The 26,915-nt window shown below is 39.9% G+C and overlaps 2 protein-coding genes across 4 annotated transcripts; both read left to right on the forward strand.

Annotated features, from left to right (window-relative positions):
* Window positions 1-1,948: 1,948 nt before the first annotated feature.
* LOC134185746 (uncharacterized) lies at window positions 1,949-3,326 on the forward strand. The gene has a single exon (XM_062653612.1). The coding sequence runs from the start codon at window positions 2,582-2,584 to the stop codon at window positions 2,966-2,968; it is 387 nt and encodes a 128-aa protein (XP_062509596.1). The 5' UTR covers window positions 1,949-2,581; the 3' UTR covers window positions 2,969-3,326.
* Window positions 3,327-4,017: 691 nt separating this feature from the next.
* LOC134186045 (ubiquitin carboxyl-terminal hydrolase 19-like) lies at window positions 4,018-26,824 on the forward strand. 3 transcript variants are annotated; one of them, XM_062653954.1, is made up of 26 exons: window positions 4,018-4,095; window positions 4,150-4,269; window positions 4,670-4,800; window positions 8,210-8,341; window positions 8,403-8,503; window positions 9,602-9,664; window positions 13,832-14,201; window positions 14,268-14,463; window positions 14,517-14,650; window positions 14,713-14,805; window positions 14,856-14,921; window positions 14,990-15,100; window positions 15,164-15,271; window positions 15,337-15,423; window positions 18,215-18,309; window positions 18,367-18,424; window positions 18,479-18,594; window positions 19,875-20,021; window positions 20,086-20,225; window positions 20,280-20,383; window positions 25,628-25,664; window positions 25,719-25,791; window positions 25,854-26,006; window positions 26,071-26,228; window positions 26,356-26,419; window positions 26,479-26,632. In XM_062653954.1, the coding sequence occupies exons 1-26, from the start codon at window positions 4,086-4,088 to the stop codon at window positions 26,495-26,497; spliced, it is 2,886 nt and encodes a 961-aa protein (XP_062509938.1). In that variant the 5' UTR covers window positions 4,018-4,085; the 3' UTR covers window positions 26,498-26,632. The 3 variants fall into 3 exon arrangements, with proteins under 3 accessions (XP_062509938.1, XP_062509936.1, XP_062509937.1); XM_062653952.1 differs by having other exon boundaries at window positions 26,356-26,824; XM_062653953.1 differs by having other exon boundaries at window positions 8,267-8,341; window positions 26,356-26,824.
* The last annotated feature ends 91 nt before the right edge of the window (window positions 26,825-26,915 follow it).

Below are 26,915 nucleotides of genomic sequence, written 5' to 3' on the forward strand. Positions count from 1 at the left end.
ATTGATACGTGTGAAGAAGCCGACAAAGAAGCAGGCGCCTAGGACGCAACAATGGAGCCCGCGTGACACAAAGATGCCAGGGAAGCTGCAAACACGGACAGAAGTCTGTGGTAGATGTGGCCAAGCACCCACCCAAAGCAGGAGCAAATGCCCAGCCTGGGAAGCAAAGTGCTTCATGTCAAAATTGATGGCACACCTACCAGGTTCAAAATAGACACGGGAGCAGATGTGACTGTACTACCTTATGACTACTTCAAGCAGCACTTGGCCCGACCTCTGAAGGCAACAAAGAAGGTTTTACGAGGCCCTAACCAGAGCCATTTGGAGACAGTTGGAGAATTCTCATGCGAGTTAAAGAAAGGAGACAAGTCCGTTCAAGAGACTTTATATGTGGTGAAAAACCTAACGAATGCTCTCCTTGGGAGACCAGCAATTGAACATCTGGGTATTGTTGTGCGTGTAGAGGGGTAATGGAAGAGAACAAAGACATTACCAAGAGTTACCCAAAGCTTTTCAATGGATTGGGATTGCTTTCGTCTCCTTATAAAATTCGTGTGAAGGAGGATGCAAGACCATACGCTTTATCTACGCCAAGAAGGATTGCCATTCCATTACTGCCAAAGGTGAGAGAAGAACTGTCTCGAATGGAGTCAATGGATGTCATAGAGCGTGTAACTGAACCAACGGATTGGTGTTCCGGAATGGTTGTGGTGCCTAAAGCAAATGGAAAGGTTAGGATTTGCGTAGACCTAACTAAGTTGAATCAAAGTGTGCAAAGAGAATGGCACATTCTTCCTTCTGTGGAAGACACTCTGGCCCAACTGAAGGATGCCAACATTTTCACCAAACTTGATGCCAACTCAGGATTTTGGCAGATTCCTCTCACGAAAGAATCCTCAAGTTTGACGACTTTCATAACACCCTTTGGGCACTACTGGTTCTAACGCCTGCCTTTTGGCATTTCGTCAGCGCCTGAACATTTCCAACGACGCATGTCGGAAATCTTGGAAGGTTTATCTGGTTATGTTTGTCTGATGGATGACATTTTGATTTTTGGGAAATCTAAAGCGGCACATGACAACCGTCTTCACGCAGTATTGCAACGCTTGCAACAAGCTGGTATCACATTGAATAGGGAGAAATGTTTGTTTTCTCAGTCTTCAGTAAAGTTCGTAGGACACCTTGTAGGCCAAGGAGAAGTAAAGCCGGATCCTGACAAAGTCAAGGCGATACAGAACATGCCAGAACCCACTAATGTTGGTGATGTTCGACGATTCTTAGGCGTTATAAACCAGCAAGCAAGGTATATTCCTCAGTTAGCAGAGAAGACGGAACCATTACGTAACTTACTGGTACAAAAGAATCAGTAGGTATGGGGACCACCGCAAAGAACCGCATTTGAGAACATCAAAGAGAAACTTACTCAATCACCTGCCCTGGCATTGTATGACAGTGACAGGGAGACCGTACTGTCGGCTGATGCATCTTCTTTTGGACTAGGAGCGGTACTCCGGCAAAGACAACCAGGAGGAGATTTGAAACCTGTTGCATATGCTTCGCGATCCCTATCGCCGACTGAATGCCGTTACGCCCAGGTCGAAAAGGAAGCCCTTGCAGTAACGTGGTCGGCAGAAAGGTTCAGCAATTATCTTATCGGGAAAGAGTTTATTGTGGAGACAGACCATAAGCCCCTCATTCCATTACTTGGACATAAAGGACTGGATGAACTACCTCCGCGAATTCAACGTCTCAGAATGCGTCTTCTAAGATTCCAGTTCACTATTATTCATGTACCGGGAAAAGACCTTATTACTGCGGACGTTCTGTCTCGACAACCAGTTTCACCTCCACAAACAATAGACAAGCTATACGAGCAAGAAGTTGCCGAATATATATATCAATCGTTATACAGTCGATTCCTGCTTCCGAAGCTAAAATAAAGCAAATTGAAAAGGAACAAAATGCAGACGACCTGTGCAACAAAGTTCGACAGTATTCAGTCTGCGGATGGCCAGCACCTCGGGTTCTCAAAGGAGAGCTGAAGCACTTTTGGCAACTCCGCCACGAACTTTGTGTCCACCACAATTTGTTTTTGAGAGGCTCAAGGATAGTCATTCCATTGTCCCTGAGGGATGAGGTTCTCCGCTCTCTACATAGCAGTCATCAGGGTATTGTGAAGTGCAGAGAGCGTTCTAGACAATCAGTTTGGTGGCCTCGTCTTAGTACACAAATAGAAGAAGTGATTGCGGATTGTCCTATTTGTGCAAGAACTCACTACAACAATGCAGAACCACTTCCAACTAGTCTTCCAGACCTACCATGGCAAAAGGTAGCAACCGACCTTTATGTACGGAAGGAGCACACATATATCCTAGTGGTGGATTACTACTCAAGGAGTCATTCAACAGCTTAGGTCAATATTTGCACGTCATGGGATACCTGAACAAGTCATGTCAGATAATGGCCCGCAATTTTCTTCTGAGGCATTCACCAATTTTGCCAAGACCTATGACTTCACACATGTCACGTCTAGCCCTCACTTTCCACAAAGTAATGGGAAGCGGAAAGAGCCGTTAAAACTATGAAGAATCTTTTGGAGAAGGCGGATGATCCGTACTTGGCGATACTGGCTTACAGATCAACTCCTCTCAGAAATGGTTATAGCTCAGCAGAACTGCTCATGAACAGACGATTACGTTCGAATATACCAATCATCAGGGACTTACTAAAACCATGTGTCCCAGATCTAACCATGGTAAAGAAAGTGGAAAAACAAGGAAAGAACAGGATGAAAGAAGATCATGATCGTCGCCATAAGGCAAGAGATCTACCATGTCTTGATCCAGGTGCACGAGTATTGGTGCCTGACCAGATGGTGTATGGCAAAGTAATTGCACAGCCTGCGTCAACTACGCCACGATCATACATGATCGAGACGCCAACGAATACCATCAGAAGGAACAGTTGACATTTGAATCATATTCCAGATGCAGAGGCTAGAGAAAATCCACCAGAAGAGCAACATGTACCACCTCAACAAGAAGAGCAGCCAGTACCATCTCAACAAGTCAGTCCATCAAGGGAACATCCTGAACAATCTCCTGGTGGCTTGAATAAAGACAGTGTTGTGTTACGTTCGGGACGTATTAGTAAGCCGCCCATTAGATTGGACTTATATGGAAAGGGAGATGTAGTATGATGTCACTTGTTGATATCAACAAGGATACGGTCAGCGAGGACCACGTGTAACATACACGTTTTCTTCTGTTGTATTCTCTATCTAGTAGCGTTGTGTTCTAATTATAATACGAGTCAGTAACGAGTAACGCCACAGCAGCGATCCACAAGCGAGGACAGCTCCCTAGTTAGACGACCTCTAGACCGCTCCACGTCGAGTATATACGTCAGGGCCGGATCCAGAGGGGGTTCAGGGGGTTGAAATCCCTCTTTTCCAATAGGCGTGGTTCAATAATTTCATATAATTTTATTGGAAAAGACAAAATTAATAATGCTATAAATAACTGCTAACGGTGAACCCCCTCTTTCAAAAATTCCTGGATCCGGCGCTGTACTTACAGCGCCGAAATCAAACATCGCTCACGGAAGCTACACTTACATTTAAAGTGATTGGTCAAAATCAAAGTGATACTTCCGACGCGACGTGTACAGCTTCCGGTTCGACGCTCAAATCGACCCATTTTCGAATTCGTACGACGCGACGCTCAAGCGTTCACATATTGTAAAATCATAAAATGCAGCTTATTAATTAAGTTAATCTGGCATAGTACTGCCTACATCCATCGACCTGCAGCTGCACTCGTCGAACGGGTGACAGCGCTATATTACCCGGAGCACATGCGCGCCTTGGGCTAACGACTGTGACCTAAATCCCATACGGCTCTGCTAAATCCCAGAGCCGGCTCTGCTCCCGTGACCGTACAAGAACTTGGCGCTACACGGACTCTGGGGGGTCGAGGTAAGGCACGTGCACGAGTCTGTGAAGTATCCGGGAACTGCGAAGATGTGCACCTCGATCACGTGGCACCGTTTGTGAGAGTCCGGCTGAGCCCGTTACATTTCAAGACATGAACGAAAGTTAGAAAATTTGTTAGTGTTAAATAGACTAAATTTGTCTAACGTTGTTAATAGTAAAAAAAGAATGGAGTCAGTCTGCAACTCACGTCACAGTTTCTCTTTTTCTTGACAACTGTTCTCAGGAAGACATTGAACTTCACTGGAGCGATATAGACTGCAAAGTTACAACAAAGGGTACTACACTTGTTTCAACTGTTTGCATGGTCATGCCATTTACTGCATTTGTCAAAATTACTGTCAATTGTATCTACAGTACTCGATCTAGACTCATTTTAGTCATTTGTGTTTATTGGTGCTTCGAAACGTTAACGTCAACGATGTCGTTATGTACCTGCTACTGTAATTTGGCCAGATATGCCAGCTAGAGTGCCAGATATTAAATGACATTACTGGCGGGAGATTCAGCTCCTGACGTCTGTTGTTTACAGTGTGTGTGTTTGTGTGTGTGTGTGTGTGTGTGTGTGTGTGTGTGTGTGTGTGTGTGTGTGTGTGTGTGTGTGTGTGTGTGTGTGTGTGTGTGTGTTTATGTGCATCACAGATGTCATTTGGAGATTAAATATTTGGTGCATTGTAGATGGCAGATCATGGTCGTGTGTATGGTACCTGGAGGTTGATACTGCATCTAGCAAAGCCCTGCGAAGAGGGAAGTATCTGAAGTTAAAGATGTCTAAAGCACAGCAAGGAAGGGAGTGGAAATACTTAGAAGTATGTTCAGTTTTGAAACATGATTATATTGTTGGCATTGGTTTTAGGCACATGTTTTGAAATTTAACTTGGAAATTCAGTTTTAGTCAGACTGACAAGCAAACATACATGGTTTGTTTACGATATTAGTACATGTGTCTGTTTTTGTGTGTCTATTTGCATTGGTAAACAAGTAAATTTGTAAATTTAATTAAGCTATCATGTTTACACTGTTCAGTGTTCTGCCCAGGGTTTTCAGAGTGGCGGTCGCACTGCATTAAGGGGCGTGGTTTATTCCTGTTTCAGATATTCGGGGAAAGAAGTAGAGCAAACTCCCGGATAATTAAGCATTGTTGCAAAACAGACAAGAAAGTGCCAAACAGAACATATCCCACTGTTGATGGTCCATGATCTGAAAGAGTAAACTAAGAAAGCTGCAATTTCTGTCAACAGTTGGGGAACTATGTTGCCTAGTCTCATGTTTAGACTATGGCAAGGCTAAACGTCTGCCATCCATTGGAGCAAGTTAAACACAAGCTTAGAAGCACTACAGTGCAAACCTTTAGCGTGCCATACTTTTGCAGCTTGAATACAATTAGACAGAACAAATTAGAAGAGCGTGAGAAAGAGACTGACTTCCGGTCATGTATTTGCCTTAATCAGCGATCATGTGTTACACCGTGGCCTAGCAAGTTGGCCAGTCATACCTACATATCAAACGGCGTTACTATACCTAGCGTTTCACGCATCAGTAAATATATAGTGGTGGTTGGTGTTTGTCGAGTGCTGGTCGGGCCCGACCACTTCCGAGTCATATAGTGTGTTGGACTCAACATTAACAGAACAGGTGCATTTGTTTTGCCTCTTGTCCTCTTCTGAAAGGCGATAGAAGAGTTGTGTGATTTTCTTCTGGTCTTTTCATTTGGATCTTTCTTTCTGCTCAGCAAGTTGGAAGAGTCATGAGACTTCTTAATTAAGGACAGAAGAAGGAGAAGAGGAGAAGTTTGTAACTTTTGATCAAGTCATACATATTAATTAAATTAAAAATTCACGAGTGTTGCTTCTCTTGCTGTAGAAGGATGCACAGAAAAATGTGAGAGGTACAGCAGTAATGATTTGTCAATGAATCTTTGAATACCAGATATACTCGTGGCATTCTGGTACCTACAGCTATTTTAAGAGATCTGCAAAATTTGCTCTAGTCAATGTCGGGCAAGCATAAGGTAGCCACAATTGTAGTAAAGAATTTGTGGGCTTAAAATTATAGAGACACGCCAATTCTATCTCAGTCATATTTACTTGAATTTTTCATAAAAGCAAATTATGTTTTAGCTAAGACACTATGACAATGACATAAGTTTTACAACAGTGAGCTGACTTTCTGTCACTTATAGATTTACATATGCCAAAACGTTTGGATTTTGCTGGTGTGTCTGTAATCTCCCAACCTTAGAGGGTAGTGGTATAGACAGATTCTCACTGCTCTGCTTAATTCAACTCTTGTATAGCGCTCTCTTACTGACTCATAACTCTGATTTTATAAAGGCAAAGCAGACACTCTCTTAATTTGGATGTGACTCTTTCCTCTTATCTTTTGTTTGCAGGACATTGCTTATGTTTTGTAGACTCCAAATTTCATGTCAAAATTTGTAGACTATGATTTGTTCACAGGTGTGGCAACTCGCAAGTGATTTCACATCATCTAGTTAAGAATATCACAACTAATTTGTCCAGTAAAGTAACCGGTTGCCCGTTATTTAATAGGCTACCCGGTTGCAGAACCAGATGTTCGGTTGTCCAGACCTATTGATTGTCCTGTTGTACAATCCTCTGGTTGACCTGATACACAACTGGACTTGTAGACCTGATAGGCAACCGGCTTGTTCTACAAAGTACAGCCCTTTAACTTTCAGTAAGTTTAGTTAACTGCGTAGCGAGAGGCGTACAATGACAACTTTGTAGACAGGGAGTGTGGAGCACAGACAGATACCAGGACACAGTTAATCAACTGGGACAGGTACAGCTAATTGGTTGAGCAAATGGGCAAGATGCATCTACCTGGACAATATGTAACAGGACAATGTACAGCTGCCCAGTTAAAATAGCTTGGTCATGTTTGTTTTTTGAGTGATCACGTTTACAAATATACTGTCTAGCTAGCTATATGTTCACGAGAAACAAATATGTAGTTTGTATATATTCTTGCTTGTCATATAGAGCATATATATACATCTGCTTATTAGTCACACCTATCCAGTTGCACAACTGGACGTTTGTTTACACAACCAGGTTTCTGGCTATGTAACCTGGTAAAGTTTGTGCATTCCTGCAGAGCATGTTATACTTAAAATACTTTATAAATCAGGTATGGTTGGAGGTGCCAGCATAAACTAGCTATGTAAATTCGTACACTACACAAGGGAAAGGCATGTCATAAACTAAAGATATGCTGATAGTTTTGCATGCTTTGCAGTGTTCTAGCTAGAGCTAAGTTTTTCTTCCACAATGTCAAGTAGACATCGTCACTGCCAGAAAATGACTGGCTGTCCAGTTACAATGTTAGTCTCAGAGCTGTAGTGCATCTACTATTGTGGGTTGAACTCAGTACTAAAATAGTAGGTTAATAAGTCAGGTGTGCTTATTAATAGCATGAAAGAGTTCCAACATTTTGACTACGTTACACCAGTGTGTATATATGATTCCAATTTGTAATTTTTTGGCATCTAATAGTTTACACAAAACATTGGTGGATCACATTGGAGTATCACTGAGGTACACCATTGCACACTGATGTGCATTTCATTGTTTCTTTGTAGACAAGGTTTAGAAGACTTTTATAGGTGACTCAACAAATGAAAATGCAAGGCCAGGTGGTTGTGGTCTCTTGCTGTGCCAAATTCATTGTGAATGCCTGAAAAACAGCTAATTATTAGGAATTCAAACTTCAGGTGTATGAGATAATGTAAAATTAGTAAACCTATTTAATACCACGAAGCGACTGATCAGCTAGTATGTTGCACGACACAGATACAATGGAAACTTACACAAAGGAGGTAGTGCTGTGGCATCAGTTTGTGAAGTCGGCTTGCAGACCATGTAACAGGAAGCAGACAAATATATAAAGGCACATATAGCACGTATCTAAAGAGTTTTCTTGGTTAGAGTTCTTCCAATAGTAGTCAGACCTAAATAATAACATGAACTCACTACTCATTGCACAAAATATTTATAGAACCATTTTTTTGACGTTGCCTGAATTGTTCTGTGCTTGGGAAACTAACCTCACAACTACTCAAAAATTTATGCTATTCCCCAACAAAATTTCCTATCAGCAAAAGTTATGCTGTTATTAAATTCTTGCTGGCTAGCAAAAAATTAATTTACTTTTTGCTATTACTTCGAAGTGTGCTAACGTTTGGATTTTTTTCAGAAACCAAATGAAACAAATGGTGATACTAATTCTAATCAAATTTCTAATGTTGATCAGTCAGGATCAGCATCTCATCTTGTTAAATGTGAAATCTATGATATTCGGCATGTTCACTATGTGTGGAGCGAAGATGTATGTACTGACATTTATTTGTTGGATTGGTAACTTATAACTGCTACCATTTTTTGAGCAGAGTGATTCCGTAAGTGTGAAAGTGATGGTCAGCAAGGTTAAGAAAGACAGTGTGACAGTTTATTGGCTTACCAATAGCTTCATTCTAGTATTTGCAACAAGGTAGGAGACTAATGCTGTATAGTCATTTCTGTTAACATCGGGAGTTGCAAATTGCTATTGAAAGTCACCTTTGCTAACCTGATACAGTCTAAACTTTTACTTTATACCAAGTTGAAAAGGAATAATAATGTTGCTTTAGAACATTACAAACATTATCATTTATGATTTGGAAGTGTGTATGTTTGTCAAGCATGATTAAATTATGCAAAAGTATTTTGCAGTTAAACAAGTGTTTGGTTGCTGTAACATTTTTGGTATGGCACATCTGGTGTTGCAGTGTTCTTGCCAGGATTTTGTCTCAACTTGCAATGTGAATTGAGTCATAGCGTGATATGAACAATGAATTTATTTTGGGCTTGCAAGTTTTAGGATTGATGCTTATACGAAGACCTTTTGTCTGCATAACTAGCCTACTACTATTTATTACAATCAGAACATCACCATTCTAGATCTGATCTGCAGCTCTTTAGACGGCATAACTAGAATAGGCGATGACTCATCTTTGTAGGAGTTTAGGGACATGTCAAGCAAGGGCATCTTCTTTACAGCATTCCAACTGTGATACAGCACATCACATGTATACACATGCCAAGATCAGCAACTAGCCAATGATGAGGTAGGCAAAGTCTTCGCCGCAGGGGGTAGATGACCGGCTGGACTTTCAAGCCTAATGATGAGGAGCAAACGACCACGCAAAAGAGCTGTGGGTGTGCTGCCAGGAAAGATATGGCTTCCTTTTTTCTTCATTTTTTCTTCAGGTAAGCCAGGTAAATGATCATGCAAGTTGCAGTAACTCAGAAACAACCCTTATAATGTTGACGCTCTGACCACTGTGTGACACGGGAGATTATGAATTTTTGCTTGCAATTCTGCCCTACTAAGATGGTTGTTCATGGACGATGACTATCATTTCTGTTCGTAATCAGCAATAATGACAATTTTTGTGCCTCAATCGTCTATTTTTCAACCCCAACCAGCAAGAAGCCGGTACTGGCAAGAACACTGTATTTGTTGCTATAGAGCTTGTTTGATTTGATGTTTTTGTATTTGTGGTGTATTGTATGGTTTGATTAGTCATATATCATTTATGTATTGCAGCAATTCTGAATTCATTGCTCAATATCCGGCAGCTAATGAGTATCGATGGACTGTTAATCTCAGGTATTGCTAGTGAGTGTAATTAACTACTATGAGCAGTTGGTTGGTATTGCTTCATCTATAATAATAGAGTGTTAACTCATTCTACATTTGTTATATATGAAAATCAGTTGCTTTATGAGCTTTAATCAGTTGTAATTACTTTGTGGTTAGTTGAAGCTAGCTGACTGATGGCAAAATATTGCAGGATTGCTTTCTGCATTCGGTTACATATTGTTTGACTAACTCTATGCGAGCATTACAAGATAGGAGAGCTTGTCATATTACAGACTTCTCAAACAGACTAGCTCATTTCATCTGATTCGAAGCTGGAAAGAATAAATGAAATTTCTAGGACTTGAAGTGCAATAGATTGGCATACTTTTACAGGTGCATAGTACTAGGTAAAGCAAATCATCTTTAATTTGGTGTAGTAATTAACTTAAATGCAAAATAATTTGCACTCGTATAAATTCAATGAAGAAACGGTTTCTGGTAATTGCAAGGAACTGTTGCCAGTTGACAGAATGAACAAGCCTTCTATTTCCTATATTTGCTTTGGAAAGAATTTTTTACTGCAGTGGTTTTTGAGTAGAATTACTTTATCAAACTGCATGTATAAAACATCTTTGTATCCTTTATGTTGACTGCTGTTATGCTTTTGTTTAGAATTGAAAGGCAATGATTTACTTAGAGGAGTTCACAAACTTTTAAGCATAACTGAAAAACAGCAGCCTTGAATTTCAGTGACATATAACTTGCAAACAGTAAGGGTTTTTCTTGTAAGTATTGCTACGCTAACTGATTTTGTACAACTAGTTCTGCTCATGAACTGTATTTCGCATGATATAGTAGTGCACATAACAAGTTCAGCACAATGAAATACAACTAAAGTGCGTTTAGACACCATTTCAAGCATAATACTCTCAATGGATGCATTAATATTTCTGTTAAACTTAGAAAGATTGGTTTCTTTTGCCAAAGGATACATTTGCAACAATAATGTTGAATGTGAAATATTTAGAAAATTAATTAAGTGGCATTTCTTTTTCAGTAATAATGAAAATACCAGTTTTAGCTGTAAGTTTCCTATTTTGATGTGATTCTTTAGAGATATAGCTCAGCTATGTAGGCTTATGGTTCCAAGGCATTCCACACTTGGCTTGATATTTACAACTACCTGAATTCATGACTTTAGTGTGTCATACAGTTTCTAGAACTACACACAGTAGCTCAATTAAAGTAGCACTGTCTTGCAGGCAAATGTGCTGCATTCAATGGGAAATTAGTGGTAGATTTCTCAGAAAGCAGAAGAGAGTGTTTTTAATTAAACTGTTTCTTTAATTGTCAACCTGCTGACTACGAGGTACATGTACATATAAGTCTTTTGTATTCACTGTTATGTGACAATAATACTGTGCAATAGTTTCTTGTCTGCAAGAGTGAATTCTCCATCTATTCATTTGTCACAAACATTACTGATATATGTTGCTTACACAACACCATATAAATAGTTGATGTCATTTAATGTCAATCATTCTTTAATGAGTAAGAAACATGCAACATTCTACAATTCAATTTATCCCAACAATACAGCAATGGTGCTAGCAGCTTAGCTGTGAGCCATGTGATTTAAATATAAAAAGGTTAATTAACCATTATTATACGGCAATGTGGCATATACTTCTTTTGAGGGTCTATTGCCAGTTTATGAAATATTTCGACGTAGGAGAATCAGGTTTAGTTAGGACGATGGTACTGTTGCAGAAATATGTGAATTCTTACTTTAAAAACTATTTGATTAACCAAGTGAATGAATGAGACTTAAAATTATGATTTTAAATGTGCAGCAAATCCACAATTTGAAAGAGAATGAAGGATACATAGAGACAGTTGACAACAATAGTTTACTATTTGCAAGATTAAAACTCAGAACAGGTCCAGAAGCATGTGGGGTTGTTGATGCTTTTAAGGTAGAGATGGGTATGAAAAGATGTCCTAACCCATGGAATTGTTCAATAGTTAGGTAAATCAGCTCCGTCGTTGTTTAAAGGACGGCAGTGTTAACTAAACATTTGCTTCAATGTTGTCAAAATTCTAATGTTCTAGAGACAAGTGACACAAAGAATTTGTGGTTGAAGACCTACACATCATTGCCAAACAGGATAACTCATCTTGGTGATATTTTGAGTTTCTGAGAGAAATTCTTTGGGCGAATGAGACAAGAAATAAGCTATTTGTTAACATCCACAAACAACACTATGTTTGCAATAATCTAAACACATTGTTCTAATGCAAACACTTGCTCTTCACTGTATAGAATGGCAAATACAACATCGTGGTTTGGGAATGATTTGCTGCTTCAGAAAGTGGCAAGTATGCTATTTTGATGGCAGAATGAATGTGGCTATCTACCAGGGCATTCTTGCCAAACACATTCCTTTCTCTATTTGAAAGTCTTGGTTTGCACATCACTGGAACTGTAGGAAGATATGGTTGTGTAAGACTTTATGTTAATGCAAATCAGCACGATCTTGAATGGGTAAAGTGTTCGAATGTCGTAGAGTAACCAAGTCAGAGTTCGTATCTTAATTCCACTAAAATGTTGTGGATGATGTGCAAAAAGGGAATTCATGCTATTGTAACTGTCTAATGGACGTGCAGGGGTTTCTGTAGAAGAATTTGCTACGATTTCCACTGAACCATGCCAAAGCCTTGAACACAGACACCTTGACATTGCCACGTACACCAAAGACCCACCAAGTACTAGATGAAGGGTTCACATGTTTGGACTGGACACATATTGTGATATTAAGATTTTTCGTGTGGACATTTGTAGTAACTGTTTGAGACACAGAGTAATCGATTGGTTTCATTTGCAGACATTTGGCTTTTTGCAAATGCAAGGGGTGAACCATTCAGTTAGTCGTGAACGCAAGTGTACTAGACATTTGTTTTGAACTACTCTTACATTTATCTTCACCTAGGACATCCATTACTTCTCTTAGGTAGTCAGGGTTAAACAGCTTCTTGCTACTCAGACTTGAAAAATTGTTTTGGAATGAAACAGTTACGACTGGAATTTGGATTTAACGACAACTCTGAAATAGCTATTCAAAATATTTTGTTTCTTCTTTTAAGCAGTCTGACATTTTCTGCTCCACTTATCCATTGATACTTAGCCTTGGCCTCCCAGACCTGTGCAGCACGAATCGGCGCTACACAGGTCTGGGATGATTTTGAATAGTCGCTAGACGGGTCTGGGACGATTTTGAATCAGCGCTACATGGTGGTGTATGGGAGGCCGAGGCTAATTGATACTATGCAGAGTAAAAAATATACAAAGAGACATGCAAGTAGCAGAGAATGCTGTATCCTGACTGCGTTTGAAGAGATTCATAAGATTTGCCTAGGTGCACACAACAATAACTACAACATTTTATAGACCCTTTTGCTTAATATAGTTTCAACACCCATTGCAACATGCTTGATCCATCTGCATGGATTAGGACAATTTACTGCTTGTTCAATTGCTTGATTTATAATTTAATAACTGGAGTATGAAGCAAAAGCTGTGCTTTTCACATAAGTGACTTTGTTTACTGAATCCTGCAAACTTATACAAGACTCCAGATCTAACAATTAGGACTATATTTGCATATTGGTATTTGTATTTGTTATGTATGCATAATACACAGATATGTTCACAGCATTTGTAAAGCCTTTTATGCCATGGCATTCATATTATTGTTATACAGTGTACATGCTTGTTCAAGCTATGCTGCATGGTAAGTATGGTTAACTTTTGTCACAGCTTATTAATTAAGTGTGGCAGCATAGAAGTGTGATATTTATTGCACATACACTTTTTGAATATACACAACAGTAACACACCTACTAGTACGGTATGTAGTCACAATTTAGATTGAACTGTTGGAGTTGACCAGCATTATAATTGCTTACCATTCTAGTGGTCTCAATTTTGATGTAATGTTTTAGCAAATTGTCAAATGCATATTTTAGTATTTGCTGTATTTATAGTTACCTATTTATCATGCATTCTTGCTTTTCTTAAGAATAGGATGTACAATTTATTCAAATTGGCCAATTACTGAGATAATAGACATTGACAAAGAGTAGTGTGATAATTACAATGAAGTGTGGTACATTGATCGAATGTTTATATTGTAGGGGAGCTATTGATGATGCCAATTGCTCATTTTGTGTTGATGATTACATTCAGCTGAGGTTGACTAAAGCTGTACTTTCAACACTTTGGATGTCATTGGAAAATCCTGAAATACAATGTCATTCGTGCGATCAGTTTGTCACGTCACAGTCATTAACAAACTCAACTTCTGTGGGAGCTTGTAATGTCATTGGAGTGTCAGCTAGCAATGATCAGGATCAGCGTGTTACTGCAAAACAAAATTCCTCTGCTGATTATGAAGGCGACAAAGTGGAGGTAGAGATATTTGATTCCCTGACAGAAACTGCCAAATCCCTTAGTGCAATGGACCAGATGGTAATTTCTGATGACAGCTTTGTGCCTGAAGCTGAGGTTAGGATAATGCTTTTGAACAATTTTAAATAACAGTGTAAGTGAGGTTTGTTTCTGACTTTCTAGAGTGAAGCTGCGCACATGGTTAAAGCTAACAGTCAAGTACTTGCTGATAAAACGTTTTTGCAAGATGATCCAGTTATAGAAAAGCTACCGAAACATCCTTGTACAACAGGAATAAAAAACCTTGGATATACTTGTTTCTTAAGTAGCACTGTGCAATGTCTAGCTCATTGTCAGGAGTTGCGAGATTACATTCTTCGTAATACTTTGTTCTTTCTGTCTTTGACTGTAGCTTATTATTTTTGGTTTTAGTACACTATTACAAAGCTGATGTAAACAAGACTAATCCCCTTGGATTTAAAGGAGAGCTAGTGGAGCGTTTTTCTTCTGTTGTTCAAAGACTGTGGAGTGACGAATATAAGTGTATCAGTCCACACAAGCTACTCGTAAGTTCTTTGTTTTTTGTTTATGGCTGTAAATTTATGAAGCATGCTATCTGTTTTTGTAGAGAGTTTTTCGATCTAGAGTTGATTATTTTGCTGACACAGCGCAACATGATGCTCAAGAGTTTATGAACTTTCTGTTAGATGGCTTACATGAGGTGTGATGGGCAAATGATATAAAATGACTTTATACTGACTTGGTTTGTAGGATGTTAACAGAATTCAAACCAAGCCTGTTGTCTCTGCAGTTGAAGCGGATGGTAGATCAGACCAGGTTGTGGGTCATCAATTCATTAATAATATATGTTTATTGAAATTGTCTCTTTCTTCGTTTTTGTTCAGGTGGTAGCTGAAGAAGCTTGGCTAATGCACAAGAAAAGAAATGATTCAATTATTAGTGATTTGTTTCAGGGGCAGTTCAAGTCTACTGTTTGTTGTCCTCAGTGTCAAAATGTATGTACTTGTTCTGTAGTGGAGACTGGTCTTGAGAGTGTGGAGACAACTTTATGCATTTAGGTATCTGTTACTTTTGATCCATTTACACAAATATCTGTTCCTCTGCCTAAACAGCATCGGGTTGTCAAAATCATCTTCATGCATCAATTGGAGACAAATATGTCTCGAGTTAAGTGAAGCGTTAATGGGTTTTTTTCATTTTACGATCTGTGCTCTTGCTTTGCTGTGTTAAGTTCTATGTGCAAGTTCAAGATGATGCTAATGTAGATCAAGTTTTGAAGCTAGTTGCACAAAAAGCTGACTTGACAGATCATTCTACAGTAAGTTGTATTATCATCATGGAGTGTTTGTTGTGTTGTTGAGCTATCATGTTGTACCTTTACTCGTACAGTCTAATTAGTTAATTAGAGTTGTAGGACTGGGGCTTTGATCTATTTGTTTAAGTATTTATTTATCTGAAGTTGTTTTGCGCTGTGCAATAGACATTCTTGAACAGTCGGTTCTAATTATACAGTGAATATGACATCTATTTTGGGATGCTCTATTAGGTCATAGATATAAACATATCGTTTAGCAGTACACCAATTTGTTAATTTCACTACAGGGTGTTGGTCATGTTGGGCATTGTAGCAACAATTCAGCAACTCTGAGCTTTTACTGTGCATGTTTGTTAGTGTTTTGTAACTCCTTTAAGGCTTGACTTTAAGTACAGATTGGAGTTTATGTTGTGCTGTGAGCTAACAGAATTTATCCATTGCAAATGGTAGTTTTGACTTTTCTTGGGTTATATCAAAGATAGTTTTATGATGTATTGATTGTGATGAGCTGTTGTGAACAGTAATTTAAGCTAAGATTAAATTTTTTGAGTCAGCTATAATAGAAATGTGGCATGGTGTTGTGGTAGCAGTTTTCAACTAATGAGATTTACTTTTTATGGTTTGGCAACTTAATTGTTTTTTTCTTTTCAAATGCACATAAACACATTTGAAGGTTTACTTGTTTATTTGAATGGGTATACAAATGAAGACAAGTTTTGGAAGACATTGACTTTCGGTTGGTTGATTGTGTTACCAAGACAGAGTAAACAATGGAGATGTGGCTTTTCAACGACATCCCAAGGCTGTAATCATTCGCAAGACAATTCTTAAGAATGTTTGCACATACCTATTTTAATGATATTGACTAATAAACTCTGAAGATCTTAAAGTTTGTTTGAAGAGACAAATTATCACAAGCAGTGTTTCTAACGTCAATAATCTGATATTCTGGCAAACTCAAATTTGCAATTATTATTAAAACATTAGCTACAAAGTCTGCACCATTTCCAGATCAAATTTGTTCATAGTCATTTCAAATTTGCGTTGTGCCAATTCAAATTCCTACTTTGTTAGTTCAAATTCATACGTGGTCAGTTCAAGTTTATACTTTGTCATTTCAAATTATTGCCATTATGTCAAACCAAATTCATTCAGTCATTTCAAATTGGTCATTTGTCATTTCAAATTTGCTGTGCAGTGGTAGTTATGGTGTAAATTCATATCAATTGCACTGCTCTTAGTTTAATACTTTGGAAGTGCGTTAAGCTATCCAGCAAACTCTTGAAGTAGTTTACTGCTCTGTTCCTGAAGGCAGTCTCAAGGAGATAGATTTTCTGGAATGGATGAAGTGTCTTGTGATGAGTGTGAAATAAAAGGAATTGCACCACCTGAGCTTGCTGTTGTAATTGGCAACGCACCGGGCCCATCGTATATGACTGAGCGAATTGTGGAGACACATGGGGCATTCAAGTAATTAGGCTTGGTCTGTACAGTCCAGCTTTGAAATTGAGGTGCGTTTGTCAGTGATAAAAAGTTCCATTAAGAGCAGTTGTCTGAACGTCAGCTGGAACTGCATGATTGACATTCCCAGATACTGGGCACTATGCATGCAGGCATTAATGCCCAATTATGAAGCAATTGCTAAAGAAGTAGTTGAAGTAACTTTAGATTCACTGCTAGTTGTCCTTTGTTTAAGCTAGGCTCCGGCTAACCATTATGGACAATGGCATCTCCCTCTTGGAATTGGCATGAGATGACATAGGTGTTGTGTTTCATCGTGTACAGTAATGCTGCTAGCATATTGTTTGTGTGATACAGTGTACTTGCTCAGTTGACAGTAAAGTGTACATATGTCTGTTTCAATCTGCTGTGGTCAATCAGAAAAACGGCAGTTGTGTTTGCAATGGACATAGATATGTGTAAGTAGCAAGTTTGGAACGACTGCTGACAGATTTGAAATGACTGTGAATGAATCTGATTTGACATAATGCCAATTTGACATGACAAAGTATGAACTTGAAAGGACAAAGTATGGATTTGAACTGACAAAGTGCAAATTTGAATTGACATATAACGGAAATTTGAAAATATGGCTATGAACGAATTTGAACTGGAAATGGTGTAGTAAGCAAGAATCAAACTAGGAACAACGTTAATTACTCCAGTCCAATTTTGGACTGATAATTATTGCTGTTTTGTTCATCTAGATAGTTCGTATTACACTAAGATTTTTATTGACCACACTTGAATAACAGTTGATGTTTACAGAATTCTTTGACAACTGCCATTTGGTTATTTCTAAACTGTTTATTGTTTGATTTTGCGCTATGACAAGAAATTTAAATATGTCATTGAGATTGGTATGCATATGATAACTGACTTTTGCTAGTGAAAAAGGATGTTGGCTTGACATAGCGATATTTAATTAAGGCTCAGTTGGGCTGTTGAGACTTATATCTGGGAATGTAGGAGCACAAAATCTGAATTTATTAATGTGATTTGTAGGTAGTCTTTCTGACTACTAGCATGTTACAATCATTTCTTAGTTTGATACTCTCATTTTTAAAGCTCAAATCACTCACTTTTCTGACTTGACAGAAATATGTCTATTCTGTAAACCTAAAACCTCAGTCTTGCTAAAAGTAGTGTACTGTTAAAAGAGCCTTGGACATTTAAAGTAAATATTTAGTATATGTGAACGCGAATTGTAGTTAGTCATTTTTAAAGTTGGGATTTATACGTAGCAAATAGCTTACAACCTTCTGTACTTTTTGCTTTTCTTTACTAAATATAGCTTACAGTTTATGAAATTTTGAATGGACTGATTCACCGAACGTTGGCGAGGAATACTGTTGTGTCAAAAATACAACCAGGAGAGCAACTGATTGTGTATGTGTTGTTAGCAGATAGTCATGGTATGCTTGCTGCACTTGCTGTTACGTGTAGAACTGATGTGTGCAATGTAGAATCTTATGAAGAGCCAGTAACGATATGGGTGTACCAGGTAGATCTTTTGTATTATGCTAATCTTTCTGTTGTCCAGCTGTTTTCTTTTTAGACTTCTACTTTCTGTCCTATTCCTAAGGTGTGCTCTTCGTGCAAAAAGAAAGCAGATGAAACCTGTACTAAATTGCAGCGGTGTGGACGGTGTTTTCAAGTGGCATACTGCAGCAAGTATTTACGTGTTTATACATATCTTGTGCTATTTACATACGCGTATTCCCCTGCCCACAAGGGCAGGTCTCTTATTAGAACATTTTGGTATTATGTGCCTTTGTACAGTGTGGTTAGAGAATAGGGTGGAAGCCATGGAATTTCCTGGAGGGTCGCAAACAAAGGAAACATCACTGATAGTTACAGTTCTGATGAAAGTTTGGAGCATTAGTAACTGATGAATGAGAGCAGTTGCCACTAAAAGTTATTTGTGGAGGAAGTAACTAAATCAAAATCAGAAATATGGCTATCAGTGATGTCTTCTTTCATCTGCAATCCTCCTGGCAATTCCATAAATTCTACCCTATTCCCTAACCACACTGTACAAAGGCACATAGTACCAAGATATTCTAATAAGAGCCTGCTGTTGTAAGGGGGGAAGCTAAATATTTTTACGTCAGTTGTCACAGTATTCCAAACGTCCCTTTTCGGTATAGGGGCTATGAATGCATCTGTCTGTTGTTTCACACACACGCGCACGCACACACACACACACACACACACACACACACACGTGCACGTGCACGCACCATGCATGCACACACACATGACTTGACTTGACTACAGCTGCCAGTGTCTGGCCACACCGCCCCATATATGGGGAGAGCTGAAAGACGAGGTAGTCACTGTCTGCACTTATGTCTCTGTATGTCCTTGAGCTACCGGAAACGTTCCACATGTGCAAGACAGGGTAAGGTGACTGCTGTCTTTTTCTGAACAGCGTTTGACACGATGACAGTTATGCCATTGGAATCCTGGCTTGCATTTGAAGCACCGTCCACATAACAGCATGTCCTACACACACACACACACACACACACACACACACACACACACACACACGTGTGTGTGTGTGTGTGTGTGTGTGTGTGTGTGTGTGTGTGTGTGTGTGTGTGTGTGTGTGTGTGTGTGTATGTGCACATGCAAATGCACACTCACACACACACGCATGCACACACCAGGGCATTTAAGTTGCAGTTTATCACATTGCCCGGCTTTAGTTCTGCTTTCTATGATGTAATATATGCATGTGTGTTGCAAAAGCGGTTTGGTCATTGCCAGTTGTTTATACTATCAGTTTTAGTTCTCCATTACTGTTACAATTCTATATTATTACTTCTATTGTCTTAATTGGAGCATTTAATGTGTGATGTATTTGTACAATTGAAAAGTGTCTGGTGGCATTATTTTTTGCAATTACTATGTGTATACTGATACTGCGTTTGTGCTTGATTTATTAGGCACTGTCAAAGTGTTCATTGGAACAATGGACATTCACGCTTGTGTGGCAGCAATAGAAAATATTTTGGGTTTCCATTTGTGTTTCGTCTACCTTCAAGTCAGGCTACCTACAGTCAAATTTGTTCTCTGTGTTTCAAGTTTGCGCGGTACTTTTCACAACTAATGGACGCAAATTTATTGCAGTTGTTCTTAAAGTTGTTTGTTATGCAGTCTGTCTGTCTCTGTCACTGCCTTGAATGTTGACAATGGGAAGTTTGCAGAAAACAAGGTTCAATTAGATAAGCAATTTTCTCTTCGACCAGTCAATTTGTATGGAGAAGACATCAGGCAGCAACCTCTTACAGACCAAGGTTTGGGAGTTAATGGATTGCAACGCTGTTTACTAATTTTGATTACTACATAAGGAAACAATCAGGTGGTGTTTAAGCGGTGTGTTTTTTTGGCCATGGAGTGGCAAAACAATCCAAAGAAGTCACACAGTGTAGTGGTCAAGGAGAGAGAGAAAATGGTAATGTGTTGTTTTATATAAGTGGTATAAACAAAAGCAGGGAAATGTTATTTTGTGCTTGACCAGAAAATTAGTAGTATTCTTTGATAAGTTTTTTAATCCTGCCAGCTGGCGTATGTGAATTGAAGAAACTGCAATATGTTCGCAATTATACCATACTTTCCTGCAGACTAATTTGCCTGCTGTTCACACCACTAATAGTTTTATTCACAATCACGGGCATGAAGAGAATGTTGCCTCACAATGATACGAAGAACGCGTTCATGAATGTGACCGTCAGCTTACTTTTGAGGACTGACCAATAAATATCCAGAATTGCAGGCTTGAGCAGAATGGTGTTACTGTTCTACATGTGAAACCATAGTAATGCTGCAGCAGAGTTGTTAGATATTCGAATGACAATGCCAGTGAATTCAAAGTTTGTTAGAAATGTTAGTTGTATAGGGCAACCAGCAGCAGACAATCTGAAAAATTTATGGTGTGAATTGATTTCTTCTGGTTTAGGAAAATGGTTTTGGAAAATTTAAGATAGCTTTCAATTAGTTTGTTGCGTTTTGGATGCAAAATAGTAGATCACAGCAGCTTTTGGTTCCTCATTTTCAAGTAACGAACATGTTGCTGCGTTACATCATGGCCAAAATTAGCTCCAGATGCGGATCTTTTGGCTCCAAAGGCTCCAAGTCAATAGTTAAGCAAAATTGTAACTTAATTAATGCAATTGTTTCTTTTCTGGACTCCAAACTCAGTCAATGCTATTTATGGTCTGTCTACACGAGGCTACAAGGAAGATGGCGCCTGAGCGAGCCTACGCTGCACGTGGCTCAGTGCGTGTAAAGCTGCAACGCACAATGGCATCTTTCTGGATTGACAGTGCAGCAACAGACAGCCTCAACGATAGTCTCATATGACGCATACTGGGTCTTGCGATGCCTCTACGGATGAAGTAGACACCGACACCGTGGACTTCGAAGACGAGAAAAGTCGATGAAGGAGGCAAAGAACTTTAAGTTCCTTGTTTTGACTGTAGTGGTACCAAGTGAAGGTGAAGGTAGAGGACGACAGAGAATTGTTTCCAAGGGCTTCGTCTCCAGGTGCGTAGCAGCCAGCTCGAATTTGGCTTCAAATTGATGACTACCTGCAACCCTGGCAGTGTGTCATTTTAGCTATGAGCCATAAGAAACGGGTCTTCGTAAAAGTCGCGTGACATGGCGAGTGCTATCCTTAAAGCGTATAAGGGTTAACTGACTTCTGGTTCTGGCTATATGGCTGGCAAGACTTATTTATTAACACAACATTGTCAGTATACATTAAAGAGACGCTAAATGTTAGAAATGTTTGCTAATGTTCGAATTTGCGTTTAGTGGACAGAGCTGTAGGCAGCTCTGTTCAACAATAAAAGCCTTTCTTTTCCAGCATTATCAGACAAGATCTTTCCAACTTCTCTATGACTTTAGTGTTACAATGTTGAAGATGGACTGATAACCTGCGTCGCCAATAGTCTCTAAACTCTGCTTCATTCATTGATTCTTGTGCATTACGCTGTCTTTTCGACAAAGAATTCAAGTACTTTTGTGTTCGAATACTTCTTCGTTTATATGGTTTCAATTTGGGCAAGATGTTTAAATGGAAGACTAATCTCAACTAGCCGAGATAGGCACAAGTAACCATGGAGAAGAGCGAGAATCCATCATTTTCCCACAACATGGGGTACCAGAGCTGTAAGAGAGTGTCGACAGTAAGCAAAAGGTTTTTTTGTAGGCAAAATTAACCACTATCCACAGAAAGACGGTGACTGTGAAACCAACATCCAGGAAATAACACTGATAAAGTCTGGAGGCGGAAGGTGTGTGCATGCTTATCAAAATACCCTTTTGTATTGCAGAGATTCGGAAAGATGACCCTCCCTTCTCTCTACCCCACAAATGTAAACATGCATGAGTCAACCATTCCAGGGATTCCCATCGATGGAATGGCTGACTGAACAGTAGTTTAGTTTCACGGCTGTCGCTGGCACGTGTGTCCAAAGGACTGCAAAAAACCAATGCAAAGTCTTTACCAAGAAACTTTTGTTGCGCGAGGCCAAGGGTGCATTTTTTAACGTAATCCAGCTCATCCAGCTAATCCAGCCGATACACGGATTAGACAGATTAGCTAATCCATCTAATCTGGATTAGCTGGATTAGGTAAAAGAAATGCACCCCAAGCCATCCGAGATGCGGGATTTCTAGATCCTGGTCATATTTCAGTGCCAACTATTCCACCAATCCCCAGTCCCAGAACTGAAAATGGATCTTATCCACACGCCATCATCGTGTACGACTTTGAAGCCTATCTCGACGAGAGAAAAGCCCACTCACCCACAACGACCCTAACTCTTGAAACCGATCACACCTGTCCTGATCTCGTTAGGCGACACCCATCCACACATCTATGCAATGTCGATCCCAAGCAACTCGTCGCAGACTTTGTCGACGAGCTCTATAGACAAGGAGAGCAGACACGAGAAATTGTTTGCCAACGATATCTCCCGGACGATCTCGAGTTTCTCCTCACCAAGCAGCAGAAACAGATCCGATATTGGTACGACCAAATGCCCATGCTGGGGTTCAATTCGGATAAGTATGACTTGAACATCATCAAAGGGCACTTCGTTAGCAAGATCACCGACTCCGCCAAAAACATCAAGGTAGCTACGAATGCCAACTAGACCATGCTTTTACTGACGCCTCACTTCCGATTTCTGGATGTCATGAACTATCTAGGATCATGCAGGCACCAGTTATGACAAATGGGTCGAAGCCTATAGCTGCCACTGCAGAAGGGTTGCAATAACCCGGTCTATTCTGATTGATATTCCAAGCTTAAAGGTTACCATTACCCACTTACCCTCAAAGAGTGGCAACTGTGCAAACGCACACTCCGAGAGCAAAGGATGACCACCTTTGCCGACTGGCTGCGCTACTCCAACTGCCTCGATGTCGATCTTTTCCTAGAGGTGCTCACCAAGATGAAAAGCTACCACGAGTATGGAGTCGACGTCTTGAAAGATGCCATCGAACTTCCCAGTGTATTGTTCCAGTTCCTACTCTGAGGTACCCATAAAAAATACAAAGCGCCAGACCTCGTGGCCTCCGAGAAGGCCGTCTACGATATGCTGACAAGCTCAGTCACCGGTGTCCCCGTTCTCGTCTTCACACGCTATCACGAAGCCAGAGTCACACACTTCCGATCCCATCAATACGGCAATGCTTGACTCTGTCAAAAGTTTGTGGGATTTGCTGCCAATGCCCTGTACCTCTCGACGATGGCCAAGGACATGCCCTGCGGACCAGGAGAAGTGCGGTACTACAACAATCCCCAACACGACTCGCAATCGCTCATCCAAAACCTCGCAAAGAAGTGGTTTGGGTATGCGGAGGTTGCCATTTGAGTCCCACCTCACCTTTACGGTAAATTTGAAGAGATGTATCCTTTGTTTTTCAATCGAGAGGCAGCCCAAACCGACGTCCCCCAAGAGATGCCAGACTATCTACAAAGCACTGGCAGGAAACGCATCAATACCAAAAAGCTACTCGGTACCATGTTCGCCAACAAGATCCTTCTGTATGCTCCCATTCTCCAATGGTACGTCGAACTCGGACTGGAGATCACCGCCCTGTATCGCAGGATCGACTACAAACCACAATATGTTTGAGTGGCCCGTCGATCAAGGAACAGCTGCAAGACGGACAGGAGATGGAAACAAATCCAATTTACTGACGGGTGTATTCAAACGTCTTGGCAACAGCGCCTATGGTAAACTCATCGAGGCACTAGAGTGTCAAACTAATGCCACCTACACTAAAGACAAAAACGACATCGACTGAGCCATGCGATGCGCTTGATTCCAGGCCTCAGAATACGATGAAATCGGAGACGTCTATACGAGCTGCATTTGCACACACCTCGGATCACGATCAGACGTCCTTTCCAAGAGTTTATCGCGTTATACCAACTCGCTAAACTAGAATGCTTGATTTCTAGTAGACTACTACGACTTCCTTGGTACCTACTTAGAGCGACTCGACGTTGAGTTGATCCAGATGGACACGGATAGCCTGTACATGGCCCTATCATGACTGTTCTGTATATAGCGCCATGATGAAACGGTTATAGCATTAGCCAGCAATCGCACAAGGGGTTCGAGTTCTGAGTTTTGTAGAAATACACCCACCTCTTCACCTCGAAAAGGGTGTCGATTATAGATTGGCATTGATTGCTAGTGATGTGGTATTCGTGGTGTAAGACGGTATCACGGCAGACAACAGTCTGCTCAGGTACTAGAATGGTACAAAGTTGGTTAGATTTCAGTTATTACCAGGTGCTTACAACATCACCAACTTGAACTTAGAAATCAAACGGATCCTGAGATCAAATGGTGACGATGAAGACGGTATCACGGCAGACAACAGTCTGCTCAGGTACTAGAATGGTACAAAGTTGGTTAGATTTCAGTTATTACCAGGTGCTTACAACATCACCAACTTGAACTTAGAAATCAAACGGATCCTGAGATCAAATGGTGACGATGAAGATGGCATAACCATACAACCTAATCACAAAGTCTTTGCCACTGTGAACAGTGGCCCGTTTAAGCTTCCTGGCTGCAGCTGATATTGCCATCCCTGCCATTGCCATCAATCTTTAATCACTCTTTAGCGGTGAGTTCTAGCTGAGAAAGAGTACTAGAGTGGTTTTCTTGAACTTCAAGAAATGATCCTAGAAGATTGTCTTATGTGTTTGCTACAACACTTGTAGGTAAAGTTAGACAATTAATACAAAACGTTGAACCTTGGTGTTTGTGTACCCTACCAAGACTTTTGGCAACCCTCTGTATTTGCAATTACTGATGAATCCAAGGGAAGCATTAGCAGCATGTAAAAAGCAATGCGTTTTACCATTGTCTTTTTGTGGTTTGATTTACTGTACATACATAAAGAGATACATTCCACTGCACATTATCAATGAAATACACCTGTAACTATTTTAGCGTATATAACGGATTTTAGTGTGATGATGCACTGAAGCAAACACTGCATGTGTATCTCAGCTATGCAACGTTTGCCGCCATAATAAAGATTTTGTACAACCTAATGTAAACAATCACAAGAACATCTGACAGTCAACAGCAGAGAATCTGTTCTAGTCTAGCATATCTCTTATGTGTCATACCATTTCAGCTAATACTAACTCGTTCTTTTATAGGAATTCGTTGTAGATGAAAACGAAAAGCCTGAGACAGGTGAGTGTGAACAATCAGTTACTGATAATTAGTAAGCAACTAATACATTTGTAGCAGAGAAGCTTACTCTCGACCAGTGCTTGAAACTGTTTACAGCTCCTGAACAGCTAACAAAAACTGACAGCTGGTACTTCATTACATGTCTGGATTGCTCAAGTTTGTTCTAGCTATACTACTATCATGCACTAGGTACTGCTCAAAGTGTAAGGAGCATACGGAAGCAAAGAAAGAAATAGCTATTTGGCGCCTTCCACACATTCTTGTTTTGCACCTTAAAAGATTCAAGTATTCAGGAAATATTTGGCGTGACAAGATAACTTCTTTCGTAGATTTTCCTGAAAGGTAATTCGAACTATGTTTTATTCCTGATGCCGTCATGACAGAATGCAATGTTTTCAAATAATAGAGGAATGAACATGGAACCCTATCTAGCTGACAAGAGAGTGTTGCAAAAGTCCAAGGAATATGACTTGTTTGGTGTTGTGTATCATCACGGTGCTGTGTTTGGAGGACATTATGTGGCTACTTCTAGATTATCCAGTTACAACTGTGAGAAATTGCCAGGTATGTATGTCTTGACCTGCATTCTGCATGTACATGTTCACAGCACCTGGTCTCGTCTGTGGGGATGATGACCTGGTGCTTGCAGAACAAGTACGTCATGTAATGCTAATAGCGACTGCTTTGCTAGAGTTTTACCGATACGATGATGAAATAGTAGAACCATTGATATGTTCACCTGTGACAAGATTTGCGTATGTATTATTTTATCGCCGAAAGGAAGACTTCCACTTGTCAATCTCAAATAATCTAGAATCACCGTCGTCAGATGACAGCACTGCTGACAGACTGTACAACACTAGCTGTGTAAGCACTTCCTTAGAAGAAGAAAGATCAACTGTATCAACTGTTATGGAAGAACAGACACATACTCCACCACCTAAACGTACTATTGGTCTTTGTGAGACGTCTACTGAGAGCAGTCTAAACAGTCGTGATGCATCTACGGATAACTGATGTTGGATTATAGACGCTGTTTGAAGTTGTATTTTAATAACAAATACAGGGAAATATACAAGTTGTGAGCTCGATATTGCATTGTAATTACCCCGTGCACATGCGCTTGTGGTATGAAGAATTCAGTGGTGTTAATTAAATAATGTTTCTCTAACTCGCTAGCCTGTACTAGCAGGGTAGCCCGTTCTTCACTCGGGAAATTAACTAAGGTAATTAACACAAATACAATTCAGT

Source organism: Corticium candelabrum, chromosome 10 (assembly GCF_963422355.1).
Source record: "Corticium candelabrum chromosome 10, ooCorCand1.1, whole genome shotgun sequence".
NCBI lineage: Eukaryota > Metazoa > Porifera > Homoscleromorpha > Homosclerophorida > Plakinidae > Corticium > Corticium candelabrum.

Coding starts and splice junctions, on each gene's coding strand:
- LOC134185746 (XM_062653612.1), top strand. CDS start 2,582: ATGAAGAATCTTTTGGAGAAGGCGGATGATCCGTACTTGGCGATACTG.
- LOC134186045 (XM_062653952.1), top strand. Junction 9,665..13,831: donor CGATGGACTGTTAATCTCAG/GTATTGCTAGTG, acceptor TTTATATTGTAG/GGGAGCTATTGATGATGCCA. Junction 14,651..14,712: donor TCAGTCCACACAAGCTACTC/GTAAGTTCTTTG, acceptor CTGTTTTTGTAG/AGAGTTTTTCGATCTAGAGT.